This window comes from Notamacropus eugenii, chromosome 1, assembly GCF_028372415.1.
Source record: "Notamacropus eugenii isolate mMacEug1 chromosome 1, mMacEug1.pri_v2, whole genome shotgun sequence".
Taxonomy (NCBI): domain Eukaryota; kingdom Metazoa; phylum Chordata; class Mammalia; order Diprotodontia; family Macropodidae; genus Notamacropus; species Notamacropus eugenii.
In genome coordinates, this window is record NC_092872.1 from 48285496 (window position 1) to 48313455 (window position 27960).

Here is a 27960-nt window from a genome sequence, read left to right on the forward strand (position 1 = left end):
GAATTGTGTTGGATGATTGTATTGATTAGAGTAACTAAGTCTTCCAGAGTTGATCATCATTACAATATTGCTGTTTCTGTGTACAATGTTCTTCTGGTTCTGTTCACTTTGCTTTGCATCAGTTCAGTTAAGTCTTCCCAGGTTTTTCCTGGAGCCATCCTGCTTGTCATTTTTGTTCCCAATTATTTTTTCCCTACTTAATATAATAGTATTTTATTTTTTCTAATTACATGTGAAGATACTTTTCAACATTTTTTTCTTTTCTTTTCTTTTCTTTTTGGAAGGGGGAAGGCAAGGCAGTTGGGGTTAAGTGACTTGCCCAGGGTCACACAACTAATAAGTATGTCAAGTGTCTTGAGATCGTATTTGAACTCAGGTCCTCCTGACTCCAGGGCTCAGTGCTCCATTCATTGTGCCTCTTAGCTGCCCCTCACTCAACGTTCATTTTTATAAGATTTTGCATTCCAAATTTTTCTCTCTTCCTTCCCCCCACCCCAAGACAGTTAAGCAATCTGACATAGCTTATGCATGTACAATCATGATAAACGTATTAGTCATGCTGTGAAAGAAGAATCAGAACCTTGAATGAGAAACAAAGGGGTGCCAGTGACACTGTGTTACGTTAGAGATGGAGAGCCCAGCTTCATGATGAATTGTTTTGGAAGGGGAATGGGAACTTTAGGGGAATCCTATAGCACCCCCAGCCCTGAGAAGTGGGTGCTGAGGGGTAGATCCAGAAGTAGATCACATTGGTCTTAAGAAAGTGAGTGCTCATGGTCAGGGCAGGTAAGAGAACCTGGAGACTTGGGCTGCAGTGACCCCTACCACGACATTGTCTCTTTGATGAATTGATACTTCTACAAGAGCATAAGGCAGACACAAAGTGCAAAACTCCAGATGTCTGCCCTGAACTCTGGCCCTGTTGTCCATCTTCACCTGATTGTGCCATTGAGTCTCCCATCATCCAGTCCCAAACTGAAATCTTCATCAGCTTGTACCTTTCCCCTACTTCCTTGTTGAAGATCCCTCCATTCTCCCTTAATCCTGCCTTCCCATCCCCACTTCCCCATACCCAGTTGTTTGCCACATCCTTTCAGTTTTGCCTCCCCCACATTTCTTGTATCCATTTTCTTCTCTCCACTCACATAACTACCAATCCTTGCTTATTTCTTCTTACCTGGAATATTGTAATAACCTTTAGACTTATCTCTGGCTATTCCCCATTAGATAGACTGATTTGGACCAAAGAAAGCCCTTTCTCCATCACTTCCACTGCATTATTTCTTTTTTTTTTTTATTTTTTATTTATTTATTTTTTTAATGTTTAACAATCACTGCCATACAATTGCGATTTTATCCCTCCCCACCCACCCCCCACTACCTCCCTCCCTCCTCACGACTGCATACAATTCTGTATAGATTCTACATATACTTTCCTATTGAGTATATTTTCACTATAGTCATGCTATGTAGTCAGACTAAGATAAATGAAAGAATCCGTATAACAAATCAGAACATGATACACAAACAGATACACATACACAAACATGATCTGCTACATTATGTGAGTGACTTCCATATTTCTCTCTCTGAGTGTGGAAGGCATTTTGCCTTGAGGTCCACCATTGGGATTTTTTTTTTTTTTTCAGAAGTTCTTGTGTTATTACAAAAATCTAAGTCTACCAGAAAAAACTCTAACACACTGTGGTTGTTGCTGTGCATAAAGTTCTCCTGGTTCTGCTCCTTTCACTCAGCATCAGGTCATATAAGTCCTTCCAGGTCTCTCTGAAGTCTTCTTGTTCATCATTTCTTATGGCACAATAGTACTCCATTACATTCATATACCATAATTTATTCAGCCATTCCCCAATTGATGGACATCCCCCTGACTTCCAGTTTTTGGCAACTACATAGAGTGCTGCTATAAATATTTTTGTACATGTGGGACCCTTTCCCATTTTTATGATCTCTTGGGGATATAGTCCTAGTAGCGATATTGCTGGGTCAAAGGGTATGCACATTTTTGTAGCCCTTTGGGCATAGTTCCAAATTGCTCTCCAGAATGGTTGGATGCGCTCACAGCTCCACCAACAATGAATTAGTGTTCCAACTCTCCCACATCCTCTCCAGCATTTATCATTTTCTTGTTCTGTCATGTTTGCCAATCTTATAGGTGTGATGTGGTACCTCAGAGTTGTTTTGATTTGCATCTCTCTAACCAATAGTGATTTAGAGCATTTTTTCATATGATTATAGATAGCTTTAATTTCTTCCTCTGAAAATTGCCTGTTCATATCCTTTGACCATTTATCAATTGGGGTGCATTATTTCTTAATTGTGACAAATCATTGTGAACGCAGGCCACCTGCTGAGCAGTGACTGCTTGTTTGCTCCAGCAGATCTTGTGTTTTACATAGCCCTCCTTTGTCATGGTGTGGACCTGTAGGTCTCACCTGTGGTGCTCTCTGCGTCCTCTCTACACCTACTTACTCAGCATGAATTTAGTTGGAACACAGGAGTGTGGGCCATGTACCAGGTAGATGACTGGGGGTCTTTTCAAGTCCAATGTAGTTGTCATTCAGAATCCCTCTCTTACATTAGTGCGTGCTTCTTTAGTGTAGTTTATAACCCAGCCTTTTCCATAATGTGCCGTTGCAGCCTGAGTGTGCGGCAGTTTACTTTGGGGCAGGCGGGCTGGATCACTGGGAGATGCTTGACAGAAAATGATCTTGATTTAAAGCTAGTCAGTTCAGGTGAAAACAATTTCTTTAGTATCTAGATGAATGTTGCGAAGGCCTGAGCCGCTCTAGGCTCCACAGCAGACACTGGGAGCTTGGAGAGAGGGGATTTCTAGGTTACTTTTCGGAGAAAATTATATCTAATATTCAGTTCTATGATGAGCAGAGATTAGATGATAGTCTTCAAAAAAACATCTTTGGAGCTTGAAGAATCAGTGGCAAAGGTGAGAGATGGTTCAGCTCCTCGTAGCAGGTTCTTGCAATGCCTTCTGCACAGCATTGCCCATCCTTTCTGCCCTCACATGCCTGCGTGTTTCTTCCCTAAGATCTTTACCTACGAACGCAAGTGGTATTCCCGCAAGGACCTTGCCCGACATCGGATCCATGGGGACCCAGATGACACCTCCCACCGGGGACATCCTCTGTGTAAATTTTGTGATGAGCGTTATTTGGACAACGATGAGCTCCTGAAACATCTGAGGAGAGACCACTATTTCTGCCATTTCTGTGATTCTGATGGCGCTCAGGAGTATTACAGGTTGGTGAAAAAGCAGCCCTCTTAAGTCATGCCCCAGCAGGGACTAACTGAGCACAGATAGGATTGGGCGGGGTGGGGGGGGAGCATGAATATAGGCTGAATGTGTCAGGGCTCTACACTGGAGACCAGTTATGAGAAGTTGGCATTCCTTGTATCCTCTCTCCTGTTTGGTGTACCCAGAGTGGGTCCTAGCAGAGTGGGTGGCTTTTTGTGTTTTCTGAAGTATTTGTCTTGAGGGATTTGAGCAGGTGAGCCAAGTTATCCCTGACTGATTCCACTTTAGTCCTAAGTCAGTATCCTTTGATGTTTATTTCTGTTGGGAGTATAAAATGTTTTAAGGCCAAAGCTGCTTTTTGTAACTGAGTTGTCAGTTCAAAGAACAGGGTTAGTTTCTGTCACTCCCTCATCTTTTCCTAGTGTGTAAAGAAAAACCAAACCAAATTTCTTTCTATTCAGATTTATGAACAGGACTAATAAGAATTAAACATTGTTCCATTAATTCATGTAGTTGGACTGGCTCCAGCATGAGAGCCTTGAGTGGAGGAAAGGAAAAAGCTTTTTCCTCCTGAAGATGCACGTGGATGTGTATTTAGTGTTGTTTCTGTGAACATCTTTGTGGAATATAAGGAGCTTGTGGTCCTTGGGGTGGGGGTGGGGGGAAAGTTATGTAAATGTTTAGTGTTTCATGTGCAATGAGGATGAGAAGAGGTCTGGCCAGTCCCATCTGGTCTGTTGCAGGAGTATTTATGGTCTTCATGATGTGTTGAGGATAGAATAAGCTCCTTATCATTATTATTACTTCCTGTGCAGTGTATTTGGATACTAATGCACCTTTCTGATTGGGGGTAAGTTGAGTAGAACTCCTTTGGGATTCATAGGAAAAGCTCCTGCCAGGTGCTGCTTGAGATTTGCCATGTTGCCTTAATTGGTACCATGGTGTGCTGTTGGGGAATGATATATTAACCATATCCATCCCCATTTTTTACTTTTTTTCAGTGACTATGAATACCTTCGTGAACATTTCCGTGAGAAGCACTTTCTCTGTGAGGAGGGAAGGTGCAGCACTGAACAGTTCACTCATGCCTTCCGAACGGAAATCGACTACAAGGCGCATAAAACTTCGTGCCACAGCAAGAACCGAGCAGAGGCCAGGCAGAACCGGCAGATTGACCTGCAGTTTAGCTATGCCCCAAGGCACACTCGAAGGGGTGAAGGTGAGCGTGCCTGGCTGTCTTTCCTTGGGAGGGCCCACTGTGGATCAGAGCTTTATTGTGTGGGGTCTGGTTCTACATTTTTTTGGCATGATAGTTACTTAAGACCTAGATTTCCATTGCTGTATTCATAGGAAGATAGTTAGATTTAGTTTACTGTCTTCATAAGCCTTTAAAAATGAACTGGAAGAAACAGTGCAGTCGTCTTTCTGTTACGGCTTTTTGCAGCCTATCAGCCCTACTTCAGGAGAGCATGTTCTCAGACTAAAGCAGTGATCCAGAATATCCTTGGTCTCTGTTTGGGGATGAATGGGTTTCATCTCCTTGCTCTCCTGGAACTATTGTAAAGAACCAGTTGTACATAGTATCTGAGGGAGGGAAGGGAGAGGAGGCCTAGCAAACAGGCCCACACACAGTGTTTGCTGGGCTCTCCTGGGGGGCTGGTGGGAGATGAGGAGGGGCTGGTTCTGAACAGGGTGAAGCGACAGGCCCTCTGCCTTCTTCTAGGTGTCGTCAGTGGCGATGACTATGATGAAGTGGACCGGCATAACAGGCAGAGCCGGGCCAACAGGCCCGGGGGGCGTGGAGCTCAGCAAAACCGCAGAGGAAGCTGGAGGTATAAGAGGTGGGAAGGCTTTTGCTTGCTGTTGAAGTTCCTCTCTTGGCAGCCCACGGGGTGTCTTGTTGGGGAGCTGCTAGAGGTGGGGGCCAGCTCAGGAACTCTTGACTCCAAATGGTCACTTTGTCCCGAGTTGTACAGACTGAGAGGATCCTAGACTCGGACGGGGAGTAGAGACCAACTGCAGCCTTTCCTTTTGTAAATGAGAAAACAACTTGCAGAAGTGAGATAGCTTGACCTATGGCTTGACCGCAAGTTAGCAACCAGGCCCAGGACCAGAACCCACAATAGTTTTGTGAATAAAGAGTCATAGTAATTAGTAAATTCCCATATATATGAGATTCTGTCTCTAATAGAGCCTCTGCCTTAAAAAAAAAACCAGCAACTAAGTTTTATTGATTTCCCTTTGTTTTTATAGTACTAATTTTTTGGAAATATGCCTTCTTTTCGCCCCCGTTGAAGTCTCCCTTTTGTTAAAGAAAAACAATTAAGCAGGAACATTGACCACAGAACCACTGCTTTTTGATGACTGATGACTTTTGAACTGTAGATCTGAGTGGGAAGGGACTTCAGAAACCTGTCTCTCATCCAGTCCCCTCATTCTTCATAGAAACAGACCTAGAGAGAGAAAATGTCACACAGTAGTAAGTGACAGAGGAAGATTTGAATTCAGGCCATAAGATTATCGATGTGTAACTGGAGGGGATCTTGTCCAGTCCTTCCCCCTCATTTTACAGATGAGATTGTGACTTGCCCAATGGAACCAGGATTTGAACCCATTTTCTCTTTGTTTACAAAGCCATTGCTTGGGTCCACTGTACCTCATTTCCTCAAGAGTCTTTCTTTGCCCAGTGCTTCATTCTTGGGATAAGTTGCTGTTAGTGTTGGTGCAGACTGCCCATGGGCACACCCACTAGGAAGGTTTCTGAGCACCTCTTGTCTAGCTTAGAGTCTCATTACTCCTTCCATGTATAGTGTACCTAGAAGGAGAATCCAAACTCCTGCTTTCTTTTTCCCTAAACACCCTAAAGAGACACTACAGGCAAAAAAAATGACACCACTCATAGGTTAATCCCTAACCTTCTCCAAGAGGGTTTGGACTCTTGACTGTTGAATCAGACCTGTGGGAGTGCAAATCTCTTGTTAACCATCAGTCCTTCCCGTTTCTGTATAGGACCTGTACATGCAACCTTTCCCTTATTATTGGTGAGAAAGGTTTTGGGGCCTATTTTAACACAGGTACGGTTTTGCACAGTAGAGGATTTTCAGCTAAATAAATACCTCTTTGGTAAGGGAGGTGAGTGAGAAGTCATTGAAGTGTGGATACAGCCTAAGCACCTGGAATTGAGGGTGGGGCAGAAAAGTCATCAACTTTGAAAAGAAAGAGATACCTGGAGCTGAGAGTTGGCCCATCTAGGGAAAGCTTGGGCTGGTGGTGTTCTCTCATGGGGGCATGTAGCAGCTACATCTAAGAAGTCTGTGCAGCCCATCATTCCAGACTTATGGGGCTTAGGATACAGATTTAGACCTTGATAACTTAGCACTTCTTGGCTCTGTATATTTGTATTTGTATATTTTCATGGGTTCATTGGATTTGGAGCTGGTGTTACTTTTCCCCAAAAGGACTACAAAAGCCCTTTTGAGAAAAACCCCATCTTTGTTTTAGTGTGAGCTAAAGGACATCTGAGCAAGGATTGGCGACAGTGGTAGAGACACAGAAGGGGCTGTCACTTGGCAGCTTGGGGAGTTATTAACTAAAGGATGGAATTAAGGCAGAGGGAGAAAAAGTAGACCAGACCCACAAGGAAGTCTGGCCTTGAATCACAAGTATGGCTACCAGTTCCTGTCCCTTTCCTGTCTCCCATGTTTTTGAAGGAGGGCAGGGGAGCACCTGAGAAGTTGGTTAGAACCTCAATTCCCAGTCTTTTCCAGCAGATGGTGCCACAGGCCAGGCATTGTCTGAAGAACTTGAGACATGTTTCATAGCAGTCCTTAAGTTCTTTTCCTGACCCTAAAGGACTCTCCTTTTTCTTCTCCTGCACCTCAGGGAAGAAGAAGACAGAGATGTAGCAGCTGCAGTGAGGGCATCACTAGCTGCCCCTAGGCAAGAAGAAAAGAAATGGGTTGAGGATAAAGAGGATGGCAGCAAAGTGAAGAAGGATGAGGGGAAGGACTCAGAAGACCCTCGGAGCTCCAGGAGAGCCCCCAAGCCTTCTGCGGAGGCCCCAGGTGATCAGTGGTGGCCGGCAGGCAGCTCCTGTCCCACACCCTCCTCTGTCTGGCATTCTCACCATAAAGACCAGAACTCATGGCTTTGTCCCTTGGTTGGGAACATTTTCCACAGGCAGGGATGACTTTTCTGCTCTGCAGCAGAAAATGGATTTTGAATGAATTGCGCAATCAAGTTGCATGATCCAGGATGGGAAAATATATTATGTGAAACTGAAATTTTAGGCTTTTTAAAAAGTCTTAGCTAAGTAATTGCATTCTCTGAGGAAGTGGTATTGTCACATTTAGTCTAATATATGGCCATCCTTTATTTTTATTTTTAAGACCAATGCAATATGAAATATAAAATTAGATTATATATTTAACCTTTCTACCTGAAATAAAAGTTAAGAATAGGTTCTTCATGAACCTTTCTGAGTCATGATTCCTGATGAGTCTGACATCTGTTGCCTGAGAGTCTTTGAGGAAAATGGTATACTTTACGGTCCCAAGGCTAGGGTGTCCAGCTTCAGAGATTTTCATCAGAACAGTTTTCTGGTTTTTGGCACTCGCCATCATTCCATGTTACAAGTCATTGTCCTTGATCCTAGCTCCCAAAGAGGCTACTGCTAATGGTCCTGCAAGCCAAGATGACTTTGTCTCGTGTAGCTTGACACCAGGGGGCGCTCTGCAGAGGTATGTGGGACAGCTTGAGTTTGTTCTGGCTTGTCAGAAGCATTGGTGAAGATCTTGGGGGCACAGAGGGATGGGTTGGTTCCTCTAAGGGTTTGCCTCTCTAATGACCGGGATCTTCTAGCTGACTGGGAGCTGGGGGGTGGGACCCAAACATGAGCTCTTTGTTTAATAACTAGATTCCTACAGGATGTCTAAAGGAGTTGCGAAGTCTGACCTGCAAATGACTCCTTTAGCCACACGTCCCTTTTTCCGCCTGAGTTCATCCAAGGGGTCTCTGCTTTGGGATCTCTTCTCTCTGCAGGGGCCTATCTGGGGAGTGAAGTTTTGCTTAGACGGGTGATGCCCTCTGCTGCCTGCTGCCTTACATTAAAAGGGATTTGTAATGGGTCTCCTCCCCTCTGTGGAGCAAACCAAGTTCAGGCTATTCCCAACTCCCTCTTCCCTGATGAAGGCCTGAGTGGGTCATGTGACATCTTATCTCTCGCTCTGCCCCAGTTCCCTCCAGCCACCTTCAGTCAAACTTAAAGATGAAGACTTCCCAAGCCTCTCCTCCTCCTCCTCAGCCCCCACTGTCTCCTCGGGGATGTCGCTTACCTATACAGTCACTGCCAAGAAGACCTCAGCCTTCCAAGAAGAGGACTTTCCAGCTCTCGTGTCAAAAATGAGGCCCAGCAAAGCTGTGTCCAGCATCACTTCAGCCTGGAACAATAACTCCAGTAAGAGTGTTGTTCGGCCAGCGGCACCTGTCCAGGCTACTTCCAGCCAGCTCACAAAGAAACCACCTTTGATCACCAAAGGAAGCGGTAAAGCAGGCAAGAAGAGCAACAAAGCCCTGGTCTCTGATGATGAGGATGACAATATGGGGCTGACCACCCAAGAGATCAGGAGTGCCCCCACCATGTTTGATGTCTCCTCCTTGCTAGCTGCCTCTTCTTCACAGTCTTTTACAAAGGTGAGCAAGAAGAAGAAGATGGGGGCTGAGAAGCAGAGCTCGGTGTCACCTCCACCCCAGCCACTGGTACCAGAGATGACCGCCAAGCCAGCATGGGGAGAAAAGGCCCCTGCAGCCACAGCCAACGGGGCAGAGAAACCTGCAGCCGTTGTGAATGGACATTCAGAAAAGGCAGCCTGTGTTGGCAGTGTCCTCAAAGAGCCTCCAGGGCTTACAAAGCCACCAGTGACTAACCAGTGCTCTTTACCTCAGGAAGACTTCCCAGCTCTCTGCAGTGCGGGGCCTCCCCGAATGCAACCTCCACCAGGTAACAGCAGTCAGGCAAGAGCGGGCGGGAGAAGGAGGAATGGGCCAGACGTCAGGCTCCAGGGTGCTGGCTTCTGGGGTCAAGAAGTGTCATTTATTAGTGCCTAACTGTCACACAGCAGACCTGCTTCCTTTCCATGACATGTTTGAAACCAGGAACATTGGGACCTACTGGGTCCCATTAGAATGGCAGGTTTGGTCTTTCTAGATGGAGAATTCCTGTAGGTCCCAGCTAAGAAATGACAGGCATGCTCTGGCCTCACAAGTCTTACCTGATGATCTAGCAATGAATGTGATGTGGGGAGTCACTTCTCTGAGACAGTTTCCTCACCTGGAAGAGGATAGACCAGGTGACTCCTGACATTCTTGCCATCTTTAAAATGCCCTGCAGGCATGTCTTGGGGTACCCCTTCTGTGGCCTCTGAAGCTGGGTCACCTCCCATTTATAACCACCTCCATGCTTCAGCCACATTGGCTTATAATGGCTGGGTTGCTGGAGAACATTTTGTCAGGCTGCAGAAGTCCAGTGGGGTCCAAACTCTCCATTTTAATTCAGCATGAAAGGAAGGGCTGTGTGGCCAAGAGGGAGCACAGGGAGATGCGTTACACTCCCATCTCCATGATCCTATGTGCATGTACACACATACGTAAGATTTTAGATCCCTTTATGTGAGGTTGAGGGCTTTGGGCATGTCTGAATTTTTCTGGTAGGGGTGCATGCAGTAAGATGTTTGTGGGGGGTTGTGGGAACTTTAAAAAAGAAAGGCTGTTTGATGGAAATGAAGAGTTGTGGGAAAAACAAGTTCCATGTATTTCTGCCTCTTCTTATGGAAGCTTCCCTAAGTGAGAGGGAGAGGGGACTTGGAGATACAGAGTCTCTCTGCGATAGTGAGAGGTTGGGCCCTGGGCTGAGTCTGTTGCTGTTTTCCTTTTTAGAGGGAGGCAGCTCTGCCACATGGTGAGGAAGGTGGGCATAGACACTGCCCACAGGTCACATGCTCTGTAATAAAAATATTGTGTACTTGAGGACATGCTACAGCTCAGAACAACAAGTTGGTATTTGCTTAAGAAAATGCTGGCATTCCACACCCAGTGGGATGGGTTCATTCTCTGTGTGCTGAAGAGGCCTTCGCCATCCTCAGAATGTCTTTGAGAGAGTTGACCTCTATTTCTCCACAGCAGAGGCTCTTTGTACCATCTTGGTGGGACGGAGCTGGCCCATGGAGCTTGGGAGAGGCCCGACTACCCTGTCATTCCATAATAAGTCAGAACTTGGGGTAGAGGACCACACTGAGGACGGTCCCACCCCTTCCTGCCTTTCCCAGTGGCACAGCTGCCTTGGAAACATCCATGAGTCTCTGTTGTGACCGTATGGTGCTACTTGTGGACTTTTTTTATAATAATAGTCATTTTGCTCCTGTAGGGGCCCTTCTCTGGGCTCCAGTGGTTCCTGTCTGCTTTATTACCAGTCATCCTAGAAATCTGGCATTTCTTGCTCTAGTGGCAGCAGGTGGCGGAAGGGGGAAGCAAATGTCCCCCCCACTCCCATCCCCACCCAGTTATGCCCTGTGGTGCATTTCATATTGTCTTCCTCTTGCGGTTTTCTAGGCTTTAACTCTGTGGTGCTATTAAAGAGCCCCCCACCACCTCCAGGACTGTCACCACCCATTAGCAAGCCCCCTCCGGGCTTTACCGTCATCCCATCCAACAGCATCTCCGAGCCCATCACCACCTCCATAAAAGAGTAAGTTCTAGGTGTTGGGAGTGTTTCATCCTGTTCATGCTAGATTCAACTGAGCCTGTGTTTCCAGGGAGGGAGGAGGTGGGCAGGGAACAGAGACCATGGGGTCACCTTAGGGCTAACTATGAAGGAGTGGGCAGGGAGCGCCGGAGGTGTGTTAACGCCTGCTGCTGCCCAAGGGAACACATCTCATCTCTGAATGTCTGAAGTGTCCTTGTCATCCAGGCAGGGCCAACCCCCCCGTAGGGGCTGGGGAGGTGGAGTCACAGCAGCTCTGCCAAACAGGCCCTACTTCCTTCCCCTCACCATCATTTGTAACAGACTTGTGCTCCGTGTCAGAACGCGGCTTCCACTAAACCTTTTCATTTGGGATGTTGCTGTCCCCAGCCCTGTCGCTGGAAGCTCTCCTGGAGAGGACCGATTTCATTTTGCTCAGTGATTCTTGGTGTGGGGTCTGTGTGACTCAGAGGAAGCCCCGGATGTACATTCCTCCTTCTGGCTCCTCGGTCCGCCCTTCGGATGAAGGAAATACCCCAGAAGTAGCTGCAGCAGCTGTGTTCTCAGGTGCTGACACTCTTCTGATAGTACTCCCCCCCGGGCCCTCCCTCCCGCATGCTCAGCAGGGAAATGCTCACCAGCTGCTCCCATTAGAGGAGGACACAGGCCCTCAGTCGTCACCAGACCACTGTGGGGTGGGAAGGCCGTGACACAGATGTGCTGGATACAGATGCAACTGCCTTGGGCCCCGCAGCAAGGCCCCCGCAGCAGGGCCATGGCATGGAAGGGGAAGAGCCCCGTACTGGGAAGCAAGAGACCTGGGTTCTAGTCCCAGCTTTGCCACGAACTCACTGGGTGAGAGCTTGGGGAGTCAGTCACCTAGCGTCTCTGTGCCTCTCATAACTTCTCCTCCTTAAAATGAAGGAGATGGTCTTCCAGCTCTTAAAAAAATGATTCTTTTCATTTATTTTCCAGGGTTAGGCCAAGGGTAGTAGACAGAGATTAACACTTACTACTCCTCCTCCTCTCTCTTCCTTTCCTTTTTCTTCTCCCTTCCTCTCTCTCCTCTCCTTTCCTCCCCCCTTCTTCCCTTTCTGCATCAGGCAAGGTACCTGCCAAGGAACTTACTTGGAACCTGAGAATTTCCAACAAAGGAACGTGCAGCTCATCCAGTCCATAAAGGAGCTCCTTCAGAGCGATGAGTCTAGATTCAACAAATTTAAGAGCCATTCGGGGCAATTCCGACAGGTGAGCGGGCGGAGGAGGAGAGAAGCGGGGAATTAGGTTGATCTGGTATCTAGAACACAATGAAATTGTATGGGGTTGTTTTGCTTTTTTTCCTGGACTTTAGGGTCGTATTTCTGCAGCACAGTATTATAAGAGCTGCCGGGACCTCCTTGGGGAGAACTTCAGAAAAATCTTCAGTGAGCTCCTGGTGCTCCTGCCTGACACAGCCAAGCAGCAGGAACTGCTGTCTGCACACAATGATTTCCGGGTCCAGGAGAAGCAGGGGACGCCCAAATCTAGAAAGAACAAGAAGAGTGCGTGGCCAGCTAGCACCCATTCTGAACTAGACTGCTGCATCTGCCCCGTTTGCCAGCAGGTGCTGACTCAGGATGACCTGGGCACCCACAGAGCCCAGCATATTGAAGATGAAGAGTTCCCCTCCTTGCAAGCCATCAGCAGAATTATCAGTTAGCTTTCACCAAGACCAGCAGAACCATCTCCACACCACCTATTTGCACTTTTTTGAAGTAAGGTCTGGTAAGCCGCAGCTGCCAGGGGTATGGCTGGCTGGCTGTCCCTGGGGACAGTCCCACACAGGGCCAATGCACACCCCCTACACACACACACACACACACACACACACTCTCCTCCCCTTTGCAGAAACCAAAATGCCAGAGCACCAAATGCCTCAGGAAAAGTAGAGCAGGCCACCTGGTGTGGTTAGCAGGCTGGGCAGGGGAGGGACAGCCAGGTGGGGTCATCTCCAGGTTACCTGCCCACTCAGCACATGCCACCACCTGCCGTTCAGCCACGTAAAGACTGCCCTCCTCCAGAGTGGGGGTAATCTTGCTCTTTATTCTTTTTGTTTTTATCAAGTGACTGGGGGGGTGGGGAGTGGGTGGATGGTTCTTGTCACCTGGGGTCCTTTCCCTGGGGTTGAAGCCAGTGTCATTGCCACACGGGGGCAGACCCAGAACCACATGCAGTCACCCAGATTCCGTGAGGAGAAAGAAGTGGGGTTTACGATGAGGGAGTGAGACTGTTCGGTGTGTAAACGGTTGGTAATTTTGTGATTAAAGAACATTCAGAATGGGAAGCAGAAATAAAATTGTGCTACTTGAATTGGGATAATCTTTACAGCATTAGCTGAATGCGGGATCGAAAAATCTCTTTTGACCTTTTATAATAAGTCAGTTTATCCTCAAATACATTTATTTTGCAGTACAGCATGTAGAATATTGTTCTGAGCTTTTCTTTCTTTTCCTCTCTTTTCTCTTAGCAGTGGTCATGATTATTTTTAATTTGTATTTAAAAACAGCTGTCTTTCTGATTATTGGATGTATTGATGCGATTGAGTTGGAACATTAAAAACTGCTGCACATTGTTGCCTGGTGGTCCTAGTCTCTGCTTTTCACTAGGAGAGGATGGAAGTTTTCCCAGGTCATAAAGTCTGTGCCAGGATGAAGAGGCCTGGTTGCAGAGCTGGTGGCTCCTGGCTCTTCTTCCCAGGCACCCCCAGGTCAACTCCAGGTTCTTTGCTGGAGAAGACCAAGGTGTGGCCCATCAAAATAGGGCCATTCCTGACCCATTCTCCTCTAGGGCTCCTGGGCCAGGACAAAGGACTACCCACCCTGAGAGCAGTGGCATTTGTAGCAAATTTTGTGAGGCCCCACTCTAGACTGGGTGTTCGGCCATTAGGGATTGTGTGTGAGACTGCTGTGAGAGGCCTCAGCAACATTTCCAGCTCCAGCCTTTTGGTGCGAAATGTACTATTGGCTATAGACCTGGTGCAGGGCTGGGCTGTCTTCTGAGGGATGCTCATTGTATCCACTAATGACCATTACTTTGCTGAGACTTCATTTTTTACAGGCTCTCAGGGGTTCAAGAGGAGTCCAGCAAGTAGAGAGGAAGGAAGGATGAGTACTCCATGAGCAGGGTCTCCTGGTCCAGACCAGGACGAGGATGCTTGGTCACAGCAGTCTCAGACTTATCATTCCCATGAAATGGACACTGTTTCCTGTGGTTTCTTCCGTTCTAGATTATCTAGGACAATACCAGTTTTTCTTAGCCTAGTTTTTGATTATAAAAGCCACCTTCTTTTTTAAAATGTTGGTGTTTTTCCCTTGGAAGTTAATGTATTACCCTGTCATCTCTTCCCATTTACTAAAAAATGGGCCTCCTGCTCTCCCCTCAGAAGCCACCCTAGCCTCAGCCCATGAGGCTCCTTCTCCCATAAAGATTCTGAAGGAAGCAGTGGCGGTGGAGGGGCTCCACAGACCCCTACAGTCGCTGCTCGTGCTACCTGGAGTCACTGAGTATCATCAAGAGCCTGAGGGCTGGAGTACAGGGAACTTGGAGCCCAGTTTGCCCAGTGGGTCTTGCTAAATGAAGGCCAGGATAGCTAGCTGGTGAGAACCCCAGCTACAACCCCAGTCCAGGGCTCTTGGCTGCTTCACCTGGTTGCCAAATGCCTTCCTGGTGTCTCTGGGCCACACGAGTTCATTTGCACTCTTTATTGAAAATAAGTTGCAGTTGGGAGACAGACACTGAAAATACACAATCACAGATTGTTCTTTCAGAAGAGAGATATATGTATGTATACATATATATATATACACACACACACACACACATATGTGTATATATGTATATATATATATATACACAAAAAAATTGTAAACATTTTTTTTTTTACTGACAGTTCCATACACAGTCCACCCTAGACTACAGCGTACATAGTTTTACTTAAAACAGCAGCTTTGGGAAGCAGCCTGCCTTTTAAAGAGAGGTATCTGCAAAACTTAAATGGGCAAACCACATTTGGTATCCATTTGATATTAAAAACTAGTACAGAATGGAAGGGTTAAATGCAACAGAGTCCTGGCTGCTGAGCTCCAACAAGGAGTGAGTGGTCCCTCTGATGAACTCTGTGTGTAACAGGGAGGGAAGAGGCCAGGAGGGTGGGCTGGGAGGGAGCACCCCCTGGTTGCTTGCCAGTGACCAACCAGCCCACCTGTTGTGGGGGGAGTTGGCGGAAGTTGAAGGTAGAAATGGGTTGTTTGAGATAGGAATGAGGTGACCTAGCCCATAAAATCATTCTCACATAAACAGAGTTCATCATCTGAACCTATTGTGCACCTGCTGTTGAGAAAGTTTCTGTGAATACTTGCTTCTCTCTGGACAAGAGACCCTGCTGAGCCAGGGACCCGGTTACCAACCTGGGAGGATGGTAGGTACAGTTCGTGTGTACATGCACTGTTTATAAGACGGGAGAGCAGAAAAGGAAGGGGGCCTTCCTTGGGTGTCCTGCAGATGGATTCACATTTATTATTGAAATCTGATGTCCTTATTTCCTCCCACCTTTCACAAACATTCATACACTTTCCCCACCCAGGCCAGGCAAGGGGCATGTATGTCACCCATAGGGGTCTCTGGTCCCTCTTGCATCCTCTGTAAAGTGATTAACTCCCAGAAAGCCTGGACTTGGACACATATTTTTAGCTGTCAAGGGAGGCAAGAGGAATATCTGCTTCAATGTTGACTCCTTGTTCCTTTCAGAGGATTCTTGGCAGCTTGTGAGATTAGAAGCCAGTAATGGACATGTTGGCGTGATGCTCAGAATTGCAGCAATATGGACATGCTTTGCTTTAGATGGTAGAGGAGGGCCCTGACTAAAGATGGACACTGGCCCCATACAGACCAAGGGAAAATGGAGGGTATTTGGGGGAATGGAGAGGGGTGCTTAATGGGGGAAGAAAGGCAAGGATCTGGGGAGTTACTACAGAAAGGCTAAAGCATGTTGTATAGTTATAACACCAACAACTCTAGGATTTCTCTAATGAGTCCATAAGAATATAGTAAGTTACATTCCGTATCGCTGGACATACTACCCTACCTGACAAACCACTGGCACGTAAGACAAACTACAACAGACACTATTTTAACAGTACTACCCACACCCAAAATTGATAAAAGGATCCCCTAGATTGAAACTTGGACGCTCTAGGGCTGGGAGTTGTCCAGGTCATGCAGTAAGGATTGGGCCAGGCCTAGGGGCAGGGCTCTTGCTACTGCTGCCTGTGGTACATGTCGCCATATTGTCAGCTCAGACCCATCTGCAGGGGTCAGGGGTGTTAAGTTCAGACAGAAAGCCCTAGATGATTCCCCTCTCCTGGAAAGCACTGGGTAGGTGGAGGGAGGGCTGGTGGCAGCTCAGTGCTACCCCAGGCAGACTGGCCTTGATAGAAGGCAAAGTGCTTAACCACCATGTTCAACTTCTGTTCTTGGCCACCTCCCATTACTCAGCTCTGTTGCAGCCTAGGCCTGGCTTGGCAGGGAGGCTAGTTAGGGAGCAGAACCCCTGGCCCAGGAAAGAAGGATGTGGGGAAGGTATCCCTGAGGCACTAATAGAGATACCCTCCCAGGAACCTGAACCTCCTACCTTTTCTGGGGGCATGCATTCATTTCTGCAGCAGCCCCAACTTTTATGTCACTACCAAGTGACCTGGGGATCTGGGGGAGTGAGCCACCAAGGGCTCAGTGGCACTGAGAATGGCCCAGACATCCATAGAAAGCCCATTGCGATCACGGTAATATACGGAGAGCAAGATAGAAAAATACGGTATACCCAATGGACAGTATCTCACACATACAATCAATTTAAGGAACTGTTTAAATTGGTTATTGACTAAAATATTGACACATGTACTTTTTGTGCTGCTAAAATGGGTCAGTGTTCCCTCTAAGGAAAATATTGCTGCAATTGGTTTTGTCTGGGCAGGGGTCATGGGGCTCCCCTTCCTCAGCTGGACCTTTTCCTTCTGACTGGGGAATGGGAAGCCTGGGGCTTGGCACAGGATGCGGGAGGGATGGGACAGAGCACTCTGGAAACCCTGAGCCAGCCTTCTCCCCAGCAGGACAGGGTTTGGGGGCCCAGGTGGGTTTGGCTCATTCTGAAAATTTATTAGAGAAGGCCAAAGGAGATAGAATCAGGGTGCGAGACAAAGGGTCAGTCCCTTCTAGCCAGGGACTGGAGTTGGGGAAATTCAGAATGTCCAACTTAGCAGAGTTGTCCTGATTCAGAGCCAGTGGGTGGAAGCTGGCCCTGAGCAGAAGGTACTGAAGACTCCAAGGCCTGTCCCACCAGAGGGGCACAGTTGTGGGTGGGGTTGGGAGGCAAGTAGCACCCATCCTACAAAGATCGGGGAGCTCCGGGCTCAGCAATTCCCAATAAGAGCTCGTGGTTTCAGGCTAACATCCTCTCCTATTTTTCCTTCCTTCAACATTGACAAAACACTCCCTTTTGCCCTCTTCACTTTCTAACTTTAATTTTTATTAAAGCCATTCTGCATTCACAGTATGATTCTTCATTTCTCCCTCTTTCCACCTTCTCTTACCTCCTGGGACATACTTGGCTTCCTTCTTCCCTTCCAGCATGCACCTAACTCTCCTTCCCCTACTTAATTTTACATTTTCCTGCCTTCTTTCTCAGTCTTCTTTTCCCTGCCTCTTTCTTTCTCATATGCATTTTTATTCCTTTCTCCTTTCCCTCCCTCCCACCCACTGACTTCCCTTTCCTTCCCCAACTCCCTTCTTTCCTTCCTTCCTTTTCAGACTTAGAGGGAACACTGTGTGATTATTTTGTTTGCTTAACCCTTAGAGGTGACACGAGAACCGAGACCACTGTACAGAGTCCACAAGACTGGCCCACAGGGACAGGCCATAGCTGTAGCCCAAACATGCTCACAGTACCCTGAGGCCCTGGCACAGGGTGGGCAGCTCTACTAATATGCTGGCACCTGGTAGCCCTTAGGGCTGGTGTCTAGGGTCTCGGTGAAGGGGGGGCTCTGGTAAGTCTCAGTGCCCTCAACGCCACTGCCTGCTGGGTATCCAGGGTAGCTGGTGCCAGGGGCTGCACTAAGCTGGTCCGTGGCAAAGAGTGACATGTCGGTGCCCAGACGGTATCTCTGCAGCGCCTTCACCATGAGGGCCACCTGTGGGGGAGGTCCAGAATGAGGATGGTCAATGTAACAGCAGCAGCCAGCACTCCAAAATGGGCCACCAAGAATTTCAATGAAAGGAGTGAGCCCCTTCAGGAAACCCACAACAGCCAAAGGAAACACAGCTGTCAATAATGATAAAGGGAAAATAGAGAGACAGAGACCATGAGAGATGGAGACAGACTAGAGACCAAAACAAAAGGAGGTGGAGAAAGCAAAAGAGAAATTGGACAGCATTTAGTGGAAAGAACTGTTTGATGGGCGATAGTAATCACATCTGAAATTTAGTCCTGGTCGTTTGGTCTTAGGTAAATCACTCCCCTTGATTTCTCCATCTATACAATGGGTTAGAGTAGGTGTTCTCTAAGAACTAGAAACTGTGAGAGACAACAGGAGAACAAAACAGCAAGAGACCCAAGAAACAGACGGAGAGAATAGGAAAAGAGATGGTGGTAAGGCAGTTGTGACTCACTGGTTCCTATGGGGTAAGCTGGGTGGCTTTCCTGATGGACTCCAGAAAGTCCTGAAGCCCCTATCCCTACCCCAGAGCCCTTGGCCCTATCTCTGGAACTGCACAAAGGGCCAAGATCAGCCTTGGCTTTTTAGGGACAGAAGACTGGGGCATGCTGGTCCCATACTCACCCAGGTGATGATGGAAAAGAAGGAGAATGCAATGCCTGCCCGGGCTGCATCTGCCCCCTGGTTTACTTCCTCACTCTTCTTGGTCTGCTGCCATTGGTTTGCCAGGAAACAGAAACATACAAACCACAGGAAGGACCAGAGCCCTGAAGCCAAAGGGGGGAACAATTCAGATGGGGGAGGCTGACGGAGCCGCTTCCTCCATAAACAATCCCTTTTCCTTTCCCCTGTCATATCCCTCAATCTCTGTTCCCCGCCCCAGTTGGAACACTCCAATCTAACCCTTCCAAACCATCCCCCAGATACCTCAATGACTGCAAATCTATCACCCTGAATTCCAGACCTAAATGCCTACCCCTCACAAGTCCCCACATCCCACTATCTGACCCAAGATCTCTATCTCCAACCCAAAACTGCCATCTCAAACTCCCAATTCAAATCCTCATTCTAATGACAACACAACCCCAGAATGTTTATCCCGATCCCTTCCAAGTCCCCATCTTGATTTCCATGATCCAAATATCCCATGTTGACTCCTGCACCCCAAGACTCTCTTATGCTCCTTTGGTGCCCTCTTCAAAAAGAAATCCCTGGTGAATCCTCTTGTCTCCCACCTGAGAAAGCCAGATCCAGAAGCACTGCCCGCCGTCGGTCCTTGACGCTGCTGATTTCCTGGAAGTTGAGGTCAAGGACAAGGAAGAAGATGCAGGCAAAGAAGGCCATGATGCCGATGGCAATACCGTAGTTACAAGCACCTTCATTCTTGTTGTAGATGCAGTGCAGCTCTGGAGAGCTTTCACTATTCACATAGCCCTCATTCACGATGGAGCCAAACACCACAATGGAGAACACCTGGGGGTGAGAGTAGGCTGACTGGAGGATGAGGCCCACACCCATGGGACAGATGGGGGGTTATCTGCCACCTGGCTCCTGGTCCACAGTAGGCTGGGTGCAGAATAACCCAAAAACCCAAAGGGTGCCCTCAGAGTCTTATGGAGCTTATGAGGTACAGAGGGAGCTTGGGGTGATGAAGATGGCAGTGTACCTTCTCTTTATACTCAGTCCAGCCTTGGTGTCCACCCACCTGCTAGCCCTTGTAAGGCTTCCTGACAAGGGATGGACACATGGGCTGGGTTTTGCTCCTTGGCCCCTGAAACCTCTGAGAAGGAGGTAACTGAAGCACTTTTAGCTAGGATAGGGGGAGAGAGGGGGAAAAAGGGGGAAAGGGGGAAAGGGAGAAAGAGAAGGAAAGAGGGGGGAGAGAGGGAGGAGAGAGAGAGAGAGAGAAAGGCACATGCACACTACAAATTCTGCACTGGGAATGGACAAGATGAAGGATTGCCTGAGGCTGACCCACATTTCATCACTTCACAATTATCTCACTTGAACCTCACAACAACTCTGGGAGGTAGGTGCTATCATTATGCCCATTTTACAGATGAGGAAGCAGGCAGACAGGGTAAGTGACTTGCCCAGGGCTAGTGTCCAAGATTAAATTTGAACCCGGGTCTTCCAGACCCAGTGCTCTGTTTACTGGGCCCCATAGCTGCTAATGATTTGATCTTGGACACTATGTAACCAGTGCACTGTTGGAGGATCTGTGAAATGGAGCTATTCTGGAAAGCAGTATTATAGTCACTCTTTTTGTAGTATCAAAGAATGGAAACTCATCCCGTCAACAGGGAAAGGGCTGAACAAATTATGGTATGTGAATGGAATGGAAGGCTACCGTGCTGTAAGAAATGGTGAAGGGCTCAGCTTCAGAGAAACCTGAAAGACTTGTATGAAGGGAGCAGAACTAGGATGACAATTTATACAGTGATAAACAACTTCGAAAGCTGTAAGAATTCTGATCAACACAACTATTCATACAAGATGATTAATTACGAAGCATGCTACCTGCCTCTTGACAGAATGGTGATGGACTCAAGGATGCATAATAAGACATACCTACCTATCAGACTCAACTGACACAGGAATTTGTTATGCATAACTAGGCATATTACAAGGGTTTTGGTTTTTCTTTTCTCCTCTTTTTCAATGGTGGGGGTGGGTTGGAGGGAAGAGAAAACAGATGTAATTGATTTAATAAAAAAATTAAAGAAAAAAAATCAGAGTAAGGGAGACATGCCAGAAGATTCATCAAGAAGGGCAAATGTTCCAATTTGAGAGACAGAGAGAGAGAAAAGAAAGAAAGAAAGAAAGAAAGAAAGAAAGGAAGGAAGGAAGGAAGGAAGGAAGGAAGGAAGGAAGGAAGGAAGAAAGAAAGAAAGAAAGAAAGAAAGAGAGAAGCAAAAAGGAAGGAAGAAAGAGAAAGATCACAAATATGAGACAGTGAGCTTGACTAGGATTCCTGGCAAAATTTTAGAATGAATTTCTCAAGGGAATGGTTACTGAACATTTATCTAGAGAAAGAGATGATAATGGAACCTTCATGGCTCCAAGAAAAAAATCATTTCAGGCTAATCTTCCTGCCTTTTTTTTTGACAGGATTACTAGATTGGTATGTGTCCGTTGGATTACAGGAGACATAGTTTACCCAGATTTTACCAAGTATCTGACAAAGTTTCTCATGCTGTTATCAGTGGACAAGATGGAACCATGTGGACTAGAGTGCAGTTAGGTATAAGGAGAACTGGTTGAATGACAAGGCCTCAAGAATGGTCATTAATGGATTCATATCAAGGTGGTATCTAATAGAATGCCCCTAGGACTTTGACCCTTCACTGTTTAGCATTTTTATCAATGACTTGGTTAAAGGTACAGCTGGCATGTGTTTTCTAATAACACAAAACTGAGAGGGAACAGTAACATACTGGAAGAGTCGGAAGTAAAAAAATCTTGATAGGCTAATTCTAATTAGATGGGCTTAATAGGGACAAATGCCATTGGATTAAAACAATATGGTTTCATAAGTCTAAGAGGAAGACAGCATGACTAGATAAGAGTTCATCTGAAAAAAAAATCTAGGGATTTTGGTTTTCCTTGAGCTCAATATCTGATCAGTCAATAGCAATGCTAACAAAAGGTGGAAGGAAAGCCAAGGCCATCTTAGGCTGCAGTGACAAGCAGAAGGGAGGTGATAGTTCTCTGCCCTAGTCATGCCACACCTCCAGAATTGAATCCAGTTGTGGGTACTGAATTTTAGAACTGACACTGAGAAGTTAGATGGCATCCACAGGAAGATCACCAGGATGGAGAAGGGCCTCAAGAAGGTGCCACAGAAGCTTAGTTTGAGGAAAAGATGGCTTCAAAAAGGATGGCTTCCACACAACTTGTCTTGTTAGTTCTCCACTCAAAACAACTTCGGTGGTTCCCTTTTGTCTCTTGGAGAAAACACAAAATTCTCAACATGGCACTTAATGCCTTTCGGAAGTCAGCCAAGCCAGATCCTCCCTTTCTCATTGTTTCATGCGCCTTCCCTCTATATATTGTCTCTTTTTAGCCAATCTGGCATCCTGGCTGCTTCCCCTACGCACATACTTCTCCTCCCTTCTTCCTTCAAGCACTTCACAGGTACTCAAGTGCCTTCTCCTATAGGATTTCCTCATCTTCTCCTCCCCTACCCCCACCATTTGTTAGTACTCTTGACCTCTGAGGTTCCTTCTAATTCTATGATTCTGTGATGCTGTGGCACATGACCTTCCCCTGCAGCTGATGGTGATTTGTCCCGGACATCTGGATTGCTAATCTCAGACTTCTGGATGCTTAGTATCTGACATCTGACCTACCTGCCCCTGATGGACACCTGGCTTCTTCATTGCTAACAATTTGCTTCACCATCTCAGTCACACAGATTTTTCATTTCTAATAACTGAATTTACTATCTTTGGGATCTGTATTTCTAATCTCTGACATCCAAATATGTCAGATGCTGCTTGGTAGTGAGTAAAGAAACCACTGGATAGTTCTAAAATAGTATTTAGGTATGGGGGGAGATGGGAAGTGGTTTATCCAAAACTGGTGTCTCCAGAAGGCTCCAAAGGGTGATACACTCATCCTTCCCTCTCTGCTCATTCTCTCATTCACAGTTTATTGATGGTAATGGTTATAGAATCATAGGATGCTTGAGTTAGAAAAAACATCCCTCATTTTACAAACAGGTAAACTAAGATCTGGGACGGGGAAAGTGACTTGTCCAAAAGTGGCAGAATTGGGATTAGAAATTAGGTCTTTCTTCTGATTCCTGGTCCTAAACTGTGAGTGTGTGTGTGTGTGTGTGCGCACGCACGCGCGCAATGTTCCCTAGGGCTCTGCCCTCCCATTCATTCCCAATCCAAAGTAATTAGGTTGAGGGAGTGGGACTGGAATAGAGGGTCCCACCCTTGAAAAGATAGAAAACTTTGCAACTGGTTGTGAAAATACTTGTACCAAAATGTTCCAGCCTGTCAACCCAACTTGCGATCTGAGAGGGCTTCCTGGAAGAGGTAGAAAGGGTTAGGGTTAGGTTCATCCCAAACAGAGCCTCCCTACATGAAAAGTCCTACGTTGTCCCTGTTGCCAGGCAAGGTAGGATGGTATCCCTGCCTGGACCAGCCAAGAGCAGTTTGGGGAGAAGCACACCCAGCAAAGCAGATTCCAGGAAACTCAGACCCTGTTCTTCCTTGCCCAGGCTCCAGACTGGGAAGGCCCCTGCCCTGTCTGACACAAATGCCATCTCCCCCAACCTAGGCAGCAGAAATAGGCAGAACCTTTCACCTGAGAGGTCCTTTTCTCTCTCTTCTTTGATGCTTAATCCTTGATCAAGCAATTCCATACTAGTTGAACTCAGAACTCTGTTCCCCCTTCCTTTGCTTCAATCAATAGCTGTGCATCTACTCCCAGGGCCTTGACCACCAAATTGCATTAGCTTCTGACATGGATTTCATGCCCTCATTTTTACTGTCTCATTATAGGAAAAAGCTATGTCATCAGGCCCTTTGCCAACTAGGAACTTTTATTTATTTATTTTTAACATTCATTAAACCAGGAACTTCTAAAATCAGGCACTTCTGATATAAATCTTCAGCCTAGACCTATCAAAACATCTAGTCACTGGCCCCTGGGATAGGACTTCAGTTGACTTTAGCTGACTAGAATAGAATGGGGAAATGATAATCTTCCCCAGAAACTCCCCAGGGGGAGTCCTGGAGACTGAGAAAAACGGCAGTCAAAAATCACAAAATATTAGAAACCAAAGATGGTAGAGGTAGTTCTGAGGCAAAATCTGCCTTGGTAATCAGAGGTCAAGGAATGGGGATAGAAATGAATGCTGGAGTTTGACCCCCGACCACCTGGTGCACAACAAAACTCAATGTCCCTTCTCTTCAGAGCAAAACAGTAGCTTCCCTCAAAAGTCCTAGTGCTACCCCCTTCTCTTAAGTCCCTAGCTAGGGAAGCCATTTATATTTCTGGTTCCTCCTCTAAATGCCCTGATCACTTCCCAGAAGCTCCCAAAGCACAGATCTGAAGTCCTGGGGAGTGAGAGCCAGCAGCGTTCTTTCATCTTTTCACTCCCACAGACCCCATCCTAAATCAAGCACTAATTATCCCTTGCTTATACTACTGTAATGTTTCCTAGCAGCATCCTTCTCTCTGATCCTTCTTTAACACAGGGTAATCTTCTGAAGGCAAAGGTCTGATCACTGCCCTGCTCAACATTCCTCAATGGCTCCCTACTGCTTACAAGATTATGCACCAACTCCTTAGTCTTGCATTTAAGGTCCCAACTCACCTTTGAGACCCATCACCTTCCCCCTCTTCACACACACCAGTCAAACCAGGCTGCTTTCCTTCCTCCAATTTTGTTCTCCCTTGATGACTGTACACATCCTTCCCCAGTCCCTTTCTTCGAGGTCCCTTCCTCTAAGAGGTCTTCTCTGATTCCACCAGCTATGATAAGTTATTCCCTTCTTAATGACTCATGTTTTTCCATTTGTACTCTCACGGATCGGTTACTGTTGAGTTTTTGGTTATCCGTGTGTCCCATGTCTCCTTCTAAATTGTAAGTACTTTAGGAGTACACTATGTACCGTTTTCTCTTTGTATTCCTTCCAGCATCTAGCCTAGGACATTGCACCTAGTATTTCATAACTATTTGTTCAAAGGAATTGTGTTTTTTACTTTGTAGACAGGCCCACTTCAATGGGAATGACCTTGTTGGAGGTAGGAAGGTGGGAATGCAGAGGAAAGAGGAAAAGATTTAGGAATCCTCATTCTGATGGGGACACACGGCCCTGACCCTCTGGAATCACCCTCTTTTAGGAAAGAGGTAACATACACGTTACCAATCACTGTCCTTCTCTCCAGCCCTGGCCTGGACACCTCAACACAGAAATATCTTGCAAAAGAGACAGAATCAGCCACCTTCCCCATTTCACTTCCCTGGAAGCTCAGGGACTTTTCTAATATTCCTCCAGCTTCCATTTCCTTTAAAAGCTCTCAGAAAATAGGAACTTGAGAGAAGAGGAAGGGTGGGGCTAAATGAAAAAAACTACCCACTTCCTAATTTACTCTGGATCTCAATGCCGTTTTCTTTAAGCATGAACACATATATGCAACTCAAGGACACATACATGTTTAACACATGGTCTGGGAACAGGGGAGGGAGGGAATGAAGAGATATACTGAGGATTCTGTCTACTCCTTTGGGGGAGGAAGGGTGCGTTAGAAACTCCTCCTCTCATCTCAACACCGAGGGGACTGGACAAGCTGTCACATGTTCCTCTGCCTCCCTCTGAAGTGCTCAGTGAGGTCAGTTCAGGCTTACCTGAGGGAGAAGGTTGCTCACCTTTCAGGGAGATGAAACCTGCCTATTGTCCAGCGGGAGAGACTTAAAAAATCAGAAAGCTGGGGGGAGGAGATGATTCAGACACATGAATTTGGAGCCCCCTGAGGGAGCCTACCAACCTAAGTACAGCTAGGGGATGGAGGTGGAGGGTGGTGAGGTGGTAAGATGCCTACCATTCATTAGGAAGAGGGAATTAAAGGTTTTAAGAGAGGGGTGAATGAGATACCTCCTTAGGGTCCTAGAGCATCTTACTAAGTGACTCCAAATCCTCTCCCTCCTCATCTCCTCTTCCTGTTCCTGAAGTCGGTGGACAGCTCACCCTTGGATCAGCAGCTGCCCCCGCCCCCAAGTCCTGGGTCTAGCCCTTGAGTGGTGACGTCATCAGAACCTCTGAGGGCCCCTCCCAAAGGGTCTCAGAGGGATCTAGGATCTCAGTGAGGACATCATTCCTGGCTTTGCTTGGAAGAGGGGAAAGGTGGATCATTTCTTGCTCGGTGTAGAGGTGGTGGTGGGAGGTAGTGAGGGAGTCACCTGGTGCTACCAGGACCCATGTATGCGGTGCACCACCCCCAAACCTCATCACATGTATGTGTGCATGGGCCAGGATGGGAAAGGGAAGAAAAATGTCTGCCGGCCCTTCACTGCCCCCCCTTTCCTTGCCAGTCCCCAGAATCCAGAAGCAGGAGGGCTTGGGCGGGGAGGGGGTTGCGGAAATAAGGAGAGGGGCGGGAGGAGGGAGGGAGGGACGCTCAGTGTCCTTCCACCCCAGGTTCAGGGACTCGGTACCTGTTCACACTGGACTCCCCATTTAGAGGCTCAACGACCCCTCAAATGGCCCACCCCACCCCATCCCCACCCCACCTACGCATTACGGGGCAAAGGGAACGCTAGAGTCCGTCTCCGCGCCACCACTCCCTCCTCCCCCACCCCGGGTCTTCCCCGGGGAAGGCAGACCCTGGGCTCACCTTCACCTGCCCCGCCGCCCCCACCCGGGCCATCTACCCCCACCTCTTCCAGGGGGCCCTCCTGGCTTGGCAGCGAGCGCGCTTACCCAGGCCGTGATCCGCAGGATGGTCTGGGGACGTTTGATGAAGCTTATGGGGTCCAGCGCGGCTCCAGCCCGGCCGGCTCCGAAAGAAGCCCCCTCCATCTCGACTCTCTGTACGTCCGTCAGTCGGTCCCGCCGGCCCTGGACAGAGCGCCCAAGGATGCCTCCGACACCGCCACTGATGCTGCCGCCGCCGCCGCCCGAGCAGCGCGAGTCCCTAACCTGACGCGCGCCCCCTCCCGCGGGCGTGCGCACAAAGACCACGGGAGCGTGCGGAGGCAGAGGCACCCCGCACCCCCCCAGTCTGCTCCTCACCCCGTCTCAGGGCTGGGTCACTCCCTGAACTACGCCCCGCTGGAAGCTGAAAGCGCCCCGCGGACGTGCTGTCCATTCTTCTTGGGTCGTCCTTGTCCTCTAAGCACCTCTGCTGAGCCTCCCCCACTGGTCATCCGGACTGTTCCTGACCACCCCCAGGGCACACTTTTAGGGACTGTTCCCCACTGATCCCCACTGACCCCGGATATTCCTTACTAACCATTCCCCAGTAACCTCCTTCACAGCTACAGATGTTGGCTTGCCTATTACTTAGAAGTCAAGGTACTCGCTTCCCTGCCCCCCACCTAGCCTTAGCCAGTACTGGTCACTTTCCGAACCGGCTGGTGAGGGACAGAACTGAGACCTTTCTGCAGAAAAGGGTGAGGTGGGAAATAGGAAAGCAGAAGTCTGCAGTGAGGAAAGAGGGGTATCGGAAATGATAGGAGCCCAAGTTCCACTCATTTCACATGGGAATGAAGTGACATTTGCTTAGGCCCTGTGGGAGCCAAGGCAAGGCCTTAGAGTCTACACCCCTAACTACTTGGGATCCTACCACTTGGCTTCTGTATCTAGAATCAGATGACCACCCTCTACTTCTGGAGCCAGTCAGGTGCCTCCCAGCCTCCCTGCTCCCAACCTGGAAGTCTACTAGTCTCCTCAACATGGCCCAGAACCTTGTTTCACTACATGCAGCTGAGGGCTGGATAGCTTAAACTCAAATCTTGATTGCATGACTTTGAGCATGTCATTTGGGCCCAGTTTCCTCTTCTGCAAATGAGGGTTTGGGGCTGATTTCTTAGAAGCTCTGAGGTCCCATGACTGACTCATCTAAGTGGTTTGCAGAGGTCCAGAGAAGACCCATTTTGGTCTCTCAGGTTACACAAGGGACGGTCCTGGGTGATCCCCATTCTCTCTCCCTAGCTCTACTTCTCAGTGCCAAAGGAGATCTAATTGGAT

General features: G+C 47.6%; 2 protein-coding genes across 4 annotated transcripts in view; one reads left to right on the plus strand and one right to left on the minus strand.

Annotated features, from left to right (window-relative positions):
- Positions 1 to 13619, plus strand: part of ZNF598 (zinc finger protein 598, E3 ubiquitin ligase) — a 31266-nt gene extending 17647 nt beyond the window's left edge. Inside the window, exons 4-13 of one of the 3 annotated variants that reach the window (XR_011965153.1) lie at positions 3065 to 3276; positions 4273 to 4490; positions 4995 to 5112; positions 7154 to 7335; positions 7926 to 8010; positions 8506 to 9269; positions 10877 to 11012; positions 11397 to 11573; positions 12110 to 12254; positions 12358 to 13619. Coding sequence is in view for 2 of the 3 variants with exons in the window: in XM_072599545.1 (XP_072455646.1) it covers positions 3065 to 3276; positions 4273 to 4490; positions 4995 to 5112; positions 7154 to 7335; positions 7926 to 8010; positions 8506 to 9269; positions 10877 to 11012; positions 12110 to 12254; positions 12358 to 12705 (2208 nt within the window). In the remaining variant the exon portion in view is untranslated. The remainder of the gene's footprint in view (positions 1 to 3064; positions 3277 to 4272; positions 4491 to 4994; positions 5113 to 7153; positions 7336 to 7925; positions 8011 to 8505; positions 9270 to 10876; positions 11013 to 11396; positions 11574 to 12109; positions 12255 to 12357) is intronic. The other 2 variants (XM_072599545.1, XM_072599549.1) reach the window with 2 other exon arrangements.
- Positions 13620 to 17575: 3956 nt separating this feature from the next.
- On the minus strand, positions 17576 to 26983 carry SYNGR3 (synaptogyrin 3). Its single transcript, XM_072599552.1, has 4 exons — positions 26692 to 26983; positions 19486 to 19723; positions 18875 to 19017; positions 17576 to 18226 (listed from the first exon to the last, which is right to left on the minus strand). The coding sequence occupies exons 1-4, from the start codon at positions 26788 to 26790 to the stop codon at positions 18017 to 18019; spliced, it is 690 nt and encodes a 229-aa protein (XP_072455653.1). The 5' UTR covers positions 26791 to 26983; the 3' UTR covers positions 17576 to 18016.
- Positions 26984 to 27960: the final 977 nt, after the last annotated feature.